This window comes from Microcebus murinus, chromosome 14, assembly GCF_040939455.1.
Source record: "Microcebus murinus isolate Inina chromosome 14, M.murinus_Inina_mat1.0, whole genome shotgun sequence".
In the NCBI taxonomy this organism is placed as follows: domain Eukaryota; kingdom Metazoa; phylum Chordata; class Mammalia; order Primates; family Cheirogaleidae; genus Microcebus; species Microcebus murinus.
Genome location: NC_134117.1, coordinates 34,622,739 through 34,635,226, shown reverse-complemented (window position 1 = coordinate 34,635,226; position 12,488 = coordinate 34,622,739). Strand labels below are relative to the sequence as shown.

The window sequence follows — 12,488 nt, the reverse complement described above, 5'->3', positions numbered from 1 at the left end:
AAAAATGTGTTTCTTAAATAAAAAGACTTGAACATCAAAATTACTCCTTGATCCATGAGCTGCAGAATGGGTGTTGTGTTAGCAGACATATGAAAACAACATTAATCTCCTTGTACATTTCCATCAGAGCTCTTGAGTAACTAGGTACATGGTCAATGAGCAGTAATATTTTGAAAAGAGCCTTTTTTTCTGAGCAGTAGGTCTCAATAGTGGGCTTAAAATATTCAGTAAACCATTTTATAAAGAGATGTGCTGTTCTCCAGGCTTTGTTGTTCTATTTATAGAACACAGGCAGAGTAGATTTAGCATAATTCTTAAAGGCCCTTGGATTTTCAGAATGGTCAATGAGCAATGGCTTTAACTTAAAGTCACTAGCTGCATTAGCCCCTAACAAGAGAGTCAGCCTGTCCTTTGAAGCTATGAAACCAAGCATTGACTTTTCCTCTTTAGCTATGAGAGTCCCAGATGGCATCTTCTTCTAATATAAGGCTGTTTTGTCTACATCAAAAATCCGTTGTTTCATTTCAATTATCTTAGCTAGATCTTCTGGATAATTTGCTGCTTCACCTTGTACTTTTATGTTATGAAGATGGCTTCTTTCCTCAAAGCTCATGAACCAACCTCTGCTAGCTTCAGACTTTTCTTCTGCAGCTTCCTCACCTCTCCCAGGTTTCATAGAATTGAAGAGAGTTAGGGCTTTGCTCTGGACTAAGCTTTGGCTTAGGGGAATGTTGTGGCTGTTTTGATCTATCTAGACCACTAAACCTTTCTCCATATCAACAATAAGGCTATTTTGCTTTCTCATCATTCTTGTGTTCACTGGAGTAGCACTTTTAATTTCCTTCAAAAATCTTTCCTTTGCATTCACAAGTTGGCTAACCAGTGCAAGAGGTCTGGATTTTGGCTTGTCTCAGCTTTCCTCACTAAGCTAAATCATTTCTAGTTTTTGATTTAAAATGAGAGCCATGTAACTCTTCCATTCACTTGGACTCTTACAGGTGATTGTAGGGTTATTAATTGGCCTAATTTCAATATTTTTGTGTCTCAGGGAGTAGGGAGGCTCGAGGAGAGAACAACAAATGGAGAAACAGCCAGACGGTGGAGCAGTCAGAGCACATACAACATTTATCGATTAGGTTCATTATCTTATATGGGCATGATTCACGGTGTCCCAAAACAATTATATTAGTAACATCAAAGATCACAGATCACAGTAACAGATATAATAATAATGAAAAAGTTTGAAATATTACAACAATTACCAAAATGTGACACAGACACAAAGTAAACACATGCTGTTGGAAAAATGGCACCAATAGACTTGCTCCACAGGGTTGCCACAAACCTTCAATTTGTAAAAAATGCAATATCTGTGAAGCGCAATAAAGCGAAGCATAATAAAGCAAATGGCCATAAAACAAGGTATGTTCATATTGTAATAAAGAGCTATGATAGCAAAAAGAATGACTTTTTTCCTATAAATTTTCTGTTGCTAAATACTTTGCATTCTTAAGAATACTTTTGTTGAATTAGGAAGTGTGGCTATGGATAAAATACTAGAATTGGTACATAAAATATTCTGCTAGGTTCTTTAAAACAACCCCTTAGAATATTGACACTGGGAATAAACACAAAAGTAACTGAAACCTACAGGTAATGGCCCTGGTGCATAGTCATGCAGGATTCCCCACCTTGAAGACCACTTTTTAAATGGTGGGATTTCTCATTGGCTTATCAACGTCTTAGACTATTTGAAGTTACATGAAGTTTTTGTTTTGTGTTCCATTTTGGTAAATTATTAATTTTGAGGGCTAATTTTAGCCAGTCAGAAATTTGGTTGTGACAGTGATCCTAAAATTTTTACAAAGAAAGGAAGGAAGGAAAGAAGAAAAATAAAGAAGGAAGGGAAGAAGGGGAAAAGGAGGAAGGAAAGAAAAAAGAAGAAAAGAAAAAGGAAGAACAAAATGCAGGTTTGTTCAATTGAAAGTATTCTACACAGGAGTCTAATTTAATGCTTGCCTCATGGTTTTATAGCTCTTTCTTGTATATTCTAAATTGAGTGAAGAATAATTAACATTATCTAAGGATTTAAGTATATATACTATATATAAAAAGGATATAGTCATCAAACATAACAATTGCTTCTTATTCAGGGTCTGCTAAACATCTTTTACTTAGCCCTAATCACTCAGATGGATTTTTAAAACTCCTATCTGCAAAGTTGTATTGTACCAAAAACAGCAATTTTGTACAATAACAGGACTCTATAGGTATGTGTATGTAGTACTTTATTATTTGTCAAATTGTTTAATTTCTACAGTAGTATATATTTTTCTATTCTGGAAAGGGAGAGAGCTTGCACTTAGGACACCCAAGAGCCTTAGCATTTCGTGCTATTCCATCTGCCTAAATTACTCTTCCGTAGATACCTGCATGATTTGCTCCCCTATTTGGGTTTCTGCTCCAGTGTTTCCTGGTCACACAAAGACTCCTTACCCCTATCTTCCTTGCTCTGCCTCTTTTTTTTTTTTTTTTTTTTTTTGAGACAAGGTCTTGCTCAGTTACCAGGGCTAGACTGCAGTGGTGTCAATCACAGCTCACTGTCACCTCAAACTTCTGGGTTCAAGTGATCCTTCATAGCACTTATCACCATTTGATACATTCTATATTCACTTATTTATTTGATTATTGAATGTCTTTCCCCCACTAGAATATAAGCTCAAGGGGGGCAGGGGCTTTGTTTTGTTTATAATAGTACTTGGCACGTTGAAAGAGCACCGTAAAATATTCGTTGAGTGAGTCAGTGAGTGCTTAGGAAAGAAGATGATAAAACCTATTCATTCTCACAAACTTTAAAAGGATACTAGCACATCATTTAGTGCGCTGACAAGCAGGCTACAAGATCTGTCTTTGTCAATTCTGTCTTCTCTTTGGCCAAGACTGAGCATGGAAACAGAAGGCAGCACATGGACTTTTCTTTCATAGATGGATGCCCAGCCGGGCCAGGGTGTTTTGCAAATACTCCAGACTTGCTCCCCGCTCCACTCTATTCATTAGGTTCCAATAGCGTATCTGAAGGAGGAGAGGTTTCTTAACCTTGGTTGTAATGGAGCATGACCTTTCTCATTTCAGAACCTTGAGAAATGCACTTGCTCGTGGCCAACACATCTTGAGTCACTTTCTCCCTGGGCATACATTAACCCAGGGGAAGGGAGGGAGGCATTGATAAGAGGTTGCATGAATCCTCTGGGTCACTTGGATCACTTCAGATTCTCTAGTGGAAATGGACAGATAGAATGTCCTTGAGGGACCTGAGGAACTCAGAGCACTGGGGGTGAGCAGGCATTTTCTTCTAAATCAGAACTGAGCCAAAGCCCCAGCTCTTACCTAGGAGGTACTACTAGAACCTCCTGATCTCTCTTTCAGCTTTAGTTTCCTCATCCACGTTGCACAAGAATGCTATCTATCCTTCCTCATCTCCAGTGCTTACTTTCAGTTCTGACATCCTAGAATTGCTCCCTCTTCTCTCCAGCTTACTGCCATCTTTTTGCAGAGGCTCACAGGAGGGGCATGTCTTCTCCAAAGTCACCCACTGATGAAATGCAGAAACAGGACTAGAATTCAGGCTCAACACTTTTTCCATTATGAATTCAAATTTAGTTCTCATGCCCGTGGATCTCAAATGTCTTGGTTTTAAAATTTTTTGGTCATTGAGCCCTTTTGGTGGGAAAAAGATCCCAGGGGTCATTTAAGTAAGTGGTGATGTCAAACTTTACTCCTGGGTAGGGAAGGAGGACACAAAAGAAAAAAACCAAAACCCAATCGCTCTTGCTTAAAACTTAAAACACTGCTCTACAACTCTGTTGCCAGCTCTTCTGGAAACTACTAACTATAATCAATGAGGTAAAAATGGTGTTACTTTTGATAACACAAATAAAATGTGCATTTATAGTTTTATTAAATATCATGAGCCAGGCATGGTGGCTCATGCCTGTAATTCTAGCATTTTGGGAGGCCAAGGCAGGAGAATGGCTTGAGACCAGAAGTTTGAGACTAGACTGGGCAACATAATGAGATCCTGTCCCTATAAAAAATAAAAAAAATTAGCCAGGCACAGTGACATGTGCTTGTAGTTCCAGCTAATTGGGAGGCTAAGGTGAAAAGATTTCTTGAGCCCAGGAGTTTGGGCCTGCAATGGGCTAGGATCATGCCACTGCACACCAGCCTGGGTAACAAAGCAAGAACTTGTCTCTTTATAAAACCCCCCAAAACATGAATATGCATTGATTCAATAATTTGTTAATTAACGACAGACTTTATAGCATGATTGATTTCTGTTAGTTCCATGACAAAATGCCAGTAATTTGTACTACAGGCTTTGAAAAAAATGTATTTTACAACTTAACCTCACTATATTTTCAACTTTATTGTATGACTAATCCTAAAATCTTCCAACCCTTCCTTCTCCTATGTTCAATAACTTTTGTTTATCTAGCTTCCTATATTTTCCAAGATGTATCTACATCTATTATTTTACTTTCTTCTCACTTTATTCTGTGAAATGAGGCTTGACAATACAGAGATTATCTTGACCATAGAAATCAAGAATTTGGAACACACGGATGTTAAGGGATTGCTAAACAGAGAAACTTTGGATTCCATGTTACTTATCCATATTTTCCATTTAGCTGCATGTGTCAAATCTACATGAGCAATGCAGAGTTGGTATGTACTGCCAATCAGGATACGGCATTATTCTTATTATGTAGAACCATGCTCCCTAAATGGTATTCATTAATAAAGGAATTTACCTATAGATAATATCAAAGACTTCATTTTTGTTTGTGAGCAAAACTTCTGAATGACATTAATATGATGAAAGAAGACACTAAGAAGAGCATATGGGTAGACAGAAGTAATCATTTTTAGTAGGATTTATAGAAAGTCTTTCTGTGGGCCTCAGCAGTCTATCTATGCATAAAACTGGCATCATGATTATGTTGTAAGAGTCTGTGGAAAATTCTAACCACAATACTTCAGAATTGTCTTTAGTGTATTACACAGCAGTAATTATCACAAATGATGATGATGACAACTAGTATCTATTGAGCATTTACTAAGTGCTAGGTACACATTATCTCATTTAATCTTTCATGTAACAACCCTATGAAGTAGGAGCTATTTTTATTCTCATATAGGTGAGGAAACTGAGGCACAGAGAGGTGAAGTAAACTTGTCCAAAGGCCCAAAGTTAGTGGTCAAATTCTTAGGTATGAACTGCCATGACTGTGGACCTGTGGGAGGATCTGTTGTTTTAACAAAGACAAACCCAACCTACCATTCTGAAGTCCTCTTCGAACTTGAAAGCCCCACCTCCCGTGGCACAGAGGGTGGTGTGAAGGCTGGAGAAGTTCTTCTCACTGCCCATCTGAATGAACTTGTGCATGGCACAGCTTGGGAAGCGGATGAAGTGCAGGTTCCCTTTGCGCCCACACATTGTCAGGTTTTTTAGTTCCAGGTGGACGTCTCGGATCCCGGTTTTCCCATAAGCAGTATTAGAAGTCAAATACTTCCGGATGCTCTTCAGGTTCTCCACTTCCTCTTGTTCCTCTTCGGCTGTAATATCCTTCGGCTCAAAGTAGACCAACTTAACCAGTGTTCCACCAATATCCATGCCGAACCACGGGAATGCTAGAGGACAGAAAGAGTGCCGCTGAATTCTACACATGCAAGGAAATGATCCGTTTTTTCAATATTAAATAAGGAAATGCAGTGTTGTCATTTGTACATGTGCATTTAATATTCAATTTACTTGAACTCAACTATATATGCCTAAAAGGAGGCACAGGCAGAGAGAGTTTTACAATTTAAAGTGCCCATGACTCTGCTCAAACTCCACTCAATGAGTCTGCCTCAGAATGGAGTGAGATGACAAAATGGATTCTGCAGTTCCTGAAGCCAGTCTCAATTCCATGTGCTTCTTGGGGCTCAAGTACCTCATCAAGCTGAGTGCTATCCTAATATTTAAAGACATATATATATATTGCATACATCATGGCTCTCAAATGCTAACCATTTTATCAGAATCTTAGTCAAAGAAACTTATCTGTTCCAATCTCAGAGGAAAAACTATGCCGTGTACCAAGAGACAATGTGTTGGTCTCTAACTCACAAGGCACCTTCCTAGTGTGCTTTTTAACGATTCAGTTTTTGCCTTATGAGCTGGCTTTATAAGACATGACATTACTGTTTTAATCTACACAATATATACAAAGGAGAAAGGGTGAGAAAGGGGACTATGAGAGATGATGAACAGATATGATGATCTATGGTGGCAGAATTCTAAAAAGAACTCATGTTACATCTGATTTTTTCCGCATCAAGCAGAGACACTCTCTCCATCCCAAATGGCCTGCCCAGAACTTCTTAACCTGGCTGCATGTTAGAATCACCTGGGAAGCTTTTAAGATTCCATTTCTGGTCTCTTTTCCCATACATTCTGATTTAATTCAGGTGTGGAACCCAGGTATGAACATTTTTTAAAAAGTTTGCACTGGTTCCAACCTGCAGGTTTGGGAACTGCTAAGCCAGAAGAACTGTGGCCACTGATCTCTGCAGCACCTGCCCAGGTCTGATATACCAAGGCATGCCACTAGGTGTTCATGTACTGAATCTGCTTGAGATATTTATCTAAGACAAAATGAATCTCTTTCATGGTAATTTTTATTGCTAAGAGAACAGCCTGAGCTAACTGAACAGGCTGACTTTATTTAGAGGTAGCCTGGAAAGTTAATGCTGTGCTGTCAAACACTCTGCGGTGCATAAGAGAAAACCCAAATGGGAAGCCAAATATTGGAGTCTTCCTTTTCATTTTCCTGAGGAAAATCCACTCATTAAACCTGAAACTATAATATTAAAACTCAGTTTAAAGACTCAGGAAGAAAAAAATGACCTCTTTCAACAAATGTCTTTCTTTCTTTTTTGTTTTTTTGGAGACAGGGTCCTGTACTGTCACCTAAGCTGGAGTGCAGTGGCACAATTACAGATCACAGCAATCTCAAACTCCTGGGGCTTAAGCAATCCTCTTGCCTCAGCCTCCCAAGTAGCTGGAACCATAGGCATGCACCTCCACATCTGGCTAATTTTTGTTTTTTGTATAGACAGGGTCTGGATATGTTGCCCAGGCTAGTCTCGAACTCCTGGCCTCAAGCAATCTTCCCACCTTGGTGAGCCACTGTGTTTGGCCTACAAATGTTTCTTTTATTTCAGCCCTAAAGAACATCCATGTAAGTGCTTATCAAATTGTGCATATTGCTAGAAACATAAGTGGGCCCTACAGAAGGTCTTTTTTTCTAGGCACCTCTACTGCTACTTAGCTTTTAATTCAGGAGGGTTGAGGAAGGGGTGGATACCAGGAAACTACCCCTGTAAACAAAATCCTTTCTCCTATACCTCACTGTTATTATTTTAATTATGAGCCAAGCCAACTGCTCCATACTTGGTAAGCAGTAACTCTAACATTATAGAAAAATAAAATTCTAAGCCCCCAAAAGATTAAGAGCAAGAAATTTCACTGACAAAAATCAAGTTAACAAATGTCCTATTATCTTTGCAGAAGTTTACAAAACAAATCTTACACAACCCAGTGTAGGTTGGGAAACTTACTTGTCCTAGCAGGAAATAACAGAAAACTGGAAACAATTCATCCCTACTAGTCAGTTCAGCTCAGAGGTGAAGTTTGCTGGTCCTGTCTCTAAAACTCACTGTCAGCATGGCCTACAGTGTAGGAGCAGCACGGTGTAAAAGGCAAAGCCCCAAATTAGGATTCAGAACAACTACTTCCCTGGAGCAGCCGCCAGTAACCAGCTCACAATAACTCCCTCCACCTCTTTGAATCCTAATTTCCTTATTTATGAAAGAAATGAGTTGCATTAAAATGGTCTCAAGTTTCCTCCCTGCTATTAACTTTCCATTAACTCTTTAAGAAATACAAAAGAAAAATCACAAGTGCTCCCAATCGTAAAGGCTGACCAGAATCTTTTTGAGTGGAATTTTAAACTCCACTAAAACATGCTATGGCATGTTAACAAGTGCCTGGGCTACGCAACCACTTTTAAAGTTTTAACCCATTTTTATCAGAGTAGAAAAAGACACCTCCTACTGGACAGGGTGGGGGAAAAGTATTCTGGAACATTGCTAGGATAACCATTTTGGAAAGATTTTGGTAACACCTATTAAATTGAAAAGTACACATGCAATTTTAACCCAGCTAACCCCTCTCCTGGGCCCTAAAAAAACAGCACAAGTTTTCAAGGGTAGGTACATAAGAATGTTCGTTGCAGCACCTTTTACAGTGGCCAAATGAAAACAAAAACAAAACAAACCAGGAACAAAGCACATGCCCTTTAACAGGGAAACTGTTCAATAAAATGTATGACTTCCAAGCTGTGGAATATTAGGCGGCCATTAAAAACAAATGAGTGGAATCTATGCAGGCTGATTGAAAAGATTTCCTCAGTGTTCTGTTAATGAGAAAAGCTAGAGCTACCTAGAAGTGTAGATAATTTTTTTTTTACCCCATTTGGTTTGAACCAAAAAAAAAAGAAAAGGAGGAGGAAGGGAGGAAGGTAGGTAAAAGGGATGATCTCTATATGTTTATGATCATATGAGCCTGCAGAAAGGTATAGAAGACCCCCAGGTTGTTATATTGATAGGGGTGACAGGATGAACACGTTGTATAAGTGGAAGCTAGAGATCCCGGGGAGGGGATGGAGAAAATTCTATGCTTAGAACTTTCAATACATGCAGAAATAAAAAAATAAGAATTCAGCAATAATGGAAAATAGGAGATACCTCAGCACAGCATGCTATTTGTATAAATCCCAGAAAATAATCTAGTGCTGTACCAGAAATACAGGATTCACCCAGCCACTGCTATTACCAGACCTCTGAGAGTAAAAGCCCCCCATAACCTTTTATGTGGTTGGATACTGGTAAATATAGTCAACTGAAAAGAGGTCTCATTTTTAAAAGTAAAGCAGAGGATACCTAAATATTTTATGCTATTTAGAACTCTGTTTTCTTCTTCCTGCTTCTACCTCCTGCTCATTTTGGAGCCATTTCAAAGCTTTTGTTGGCAACTCAACAAAACAGTGGAAAAAAGTGTAGAGTTTTGAAAATTCAGTTAAATGTTATATGAGCAGTTAGGGTTAAGGTAAAAGAGATAAGATTTGGAACTACTATATCAGTTGAAGTGGCAATAAAAATTGCTTTTCTTTACCTATCTTCATTTCTTAGCTTCATGAAAAATTTAGTGTTCTTCTAGTCACATTTTGATGGTTTTCCAGGACACTGTCTTATTTTAAATATATAGTTTTATTCACCTTCCTAATGTCAAGATCTGCCTAAGCCTAAGCTTCCCATACACAAGCTGTGGATCTAGATAGAAGAGAAGGGGAAGGAAGACACCCCAGTACAGCCAGCATCCATGACTCATATTTTCTTTAATTCAGGATATCTAAATTTGATCAATTCAGCTGAATTACTGATACGAGCCTATTGTGTTTGTCAAGAGAAGTGATGATCTATATACAGGATGTTTACATTTACCCTTTATTCCTCCTTCTTAAGCCACATCATTTAAAAAACATTTCTAGAGTATTCATCAACATTGTTCATCAGAAGACCAGGTTCAATCTTCATAAGAAGACATCTGCAAACAAATAAACTAATCTACTTATTCAAAATGGTTTTCACCATGGTGAGATGTGTATAAACGACAAGGTGGTATTCATGAAACAAAGTGCTACAGATAAAATGGTTGACTATAGGTCCATCTTTGCTCAACATATTTTAAAGAATAAAGGGAACTATTTCCTAGAGAAATTCTTATATAAGTGCATGAGGAGCCATATACAAAGATATTCACTGCAGTAATTTGTAATAATAAAAACTGGTAACAATTTAGATGTCTATCAATATATATTTAAAAAATGACATACTTATATAATGGAATACTATATAATTATGAGAATCAATTATATTTATATGTCTCAAAAGGCATCTCAGAGCTAAGTATGGTCATCCCAGCTACTTGGGAGGCTGAGGCAGGAGGATCCCTTGAGGCCTGGAGTTCAAGGCTATAGTGTAGTGCATTTGCAACTGTGAACACCCACTGCACTCCACCCTGGGCAACACAGTGAAAACCTGTCTCTAAAAAAAAAAAAAAAAGAAAAGAAGAAAAGAAAAAGAAAAAGAAAAAATATCTCAAAAAAACTTCTTTAATGGTGAACAAAAGTGATATATATATATATATCATTACTTCCAGGTCAGAGCATTTAATTAAAGGCATGAGACGCCCCAGAGATTTCCTTCTGCCACAGTGATGGGGAGCATTCCAGACAGAGGCTGATCTGTCAGTCTAGGTCCTGGAGTGAAGACACAGCCAATCCTCAATGGACGTATAGCATAAGCACAAAATAAAATTTTGTTCTTTTAAACCGCTATGATTTGGACATTGTTACTGCAACAGAACTTGGTCCATTCTGACTGATAAAGTGGAGTAGGGCTTTAATAACAATAAAAATATGTGGCAGTGGCTTAGAAGCCAGACAGTAAGGAGTGAGGAAATGGAGTTTGGAGACTGGCAAAGCATTTATTTAGTAAAACAATCACGTATGATAACTTGGAAGGCAGATAATATACCTGAAGAATTAGCAGATCTAGCAAAAGAGTTTGGAAGTCAAATGTTAGCAACATGTGTTGGTTATTATTGGCTTACTAGTGGCTACATTTTAAAAGGTATAACAATAAAAGAGAGATGAGCTCAGAAAATAATTGACTGGTTTACAAATAAAAAGAAAAAGGAATACAGTCCATTAAGTTGGACTTGCATGGTTGGAAAAAGCAGCTGTTGCTCTTTCTCAACAGATAAAAAAATACAACTGAGAAAGCCTTTGGGTGAAAAAAAGTCAAATAGTACTTAGCACTTGTCTGTTAGCATTTTCATTCTCAAATTAAGAGAATGGCTCTTACATCCAGTGTTAACACTTGGAAATGGTTAAGAGGCCTCCGAGTAAAGATACAGTTGAGCTTGTGGCTTCTCAGTTAATTTTTTCAATTGGAATAGCTCAGTGAAAAATAAACTGAAGGCGTGGCTCTCCCAGTAAAAACAGACTAGTTCAAAGTATCATTCATTAAGTCAATAAAGGCACGAAAGCAGAAACACAAAGGTACACAGCAAATATAACAAGTATGCTAGAAAGAACTGAGGGCTTGACTACTGGCATATGGAAATAAATTGGAATCAAATAGATAAGAAATCTATGTCCTTTTGAAAAGAATCATACTGCCAAAGAAATCAACAGCCAGAACCTCAAACGGCTGGAGAAACTGTCCAAGACCTAAAAGAACTCTTGAGCCCCCAACCCTCTAAAGTCATGAAGCAGCTGAGGAAGCTGCTCAGTCTCTAAAGGGCATATTCTTCAGTGTTTAGGTTAGATGTGATCAAAGGCTATTGGAAAAGAGATACCTTCCAAGGGGTGCAGCCAAGGGCCTAAGAGAAATGGACTGGGGAGGCGCTTCCAGGGAGAAGAATCAGGACCCCAAAGGAATATTCTTCATCTATAAGGCAGAGGGACTTCTGAATGGCTCCAGAATTTGAGACTGGCTGAGGATCAGGGACTGCTGGGTATCTCCCTTCCACCTCCTTTATGTATGGGAGTTTTCCAATCTTTGTTTCACCATTATGTGTTAATATACAATGTGGAGGAGGGGTGAAGAACCGATAATTTGTCTTTTTTAGTTCAGAAGTCTCTAGATTAAGAGGAATCACATCCAGAGTTGATGCAGAAATGCCGATATCATCCCTTAATTTAGAGCCTAACTTAGGCATCATCCAGGTGCTGTCCTGGGTGGAACTTTGGAGTAATCTTTGGGGAAGGGATGAATGTATTTCACCTGCAAAAAGGAGCCAACTGAGAAGAGCAAATTGTGATAGACACTAGTGCTGCTGGCCAAATATTTCTGGTCTGTTCTCTCTAGGCCCATGGACTCAGACTCTAACTCCTGGACATTGTATAACTGAGATGGTCAATGTTCCTAATCCGGCCAGTGAGTTGTGAATTGAAATGGTGTATGTCACTTCCAGGCAAGAGTATTTCTGGCTGGTGTGAGACCCTTCAGGACTCTTTTTCTGTTGCCATAACCAGCAAAATTTAAGATAATGATTGCTCTATCATCTGCGTCTCAGAGTGAATATGAGTTAGAATGGAGCTCCCAGCCATGGTTCCATGAATTTATGCTGTGAGAATTAAACTTTTGTTGCTTCAATCCACTGAGGATTATTTGTTATTAAATACAATGGGATAACCTTGCCTATCCTGACTAATATAACCTCCATCAACATCTTTGGCTGTTTTTTTTGCCCTGAAAAGCTCCCTCTCTAGCAGAACTAGATATAAGAACTGTCATTATCACTGACAAACATG

The 12,488-nt window shown here is 38.4% G+C and overlaps 1 protein-coding gene across 2 annotated transcripts in view; it reads right to left on the bottom strand.

Moving 5' to 3' along the window:
- Positions 1-12,488, bottom strand: part of PANK1 (pantothenate kinase 1) — a 59,984-nt gene that overhangs the window by 21,362 nt on the left and 26,134 nt on the right. For both annotated transcript variants that reach the window (XM_012765286.3, XM_012765294.3), the window contains exon 2: positions 5,339-5,691. In XM_012765286.3, the coding sequence (XP_012620740.1) occupies positions 5,339-5,691 (353 nt within the window). The remainder of the gene's footprint in view (positions 1-5,338; positions 5,692-12,488) is intronic.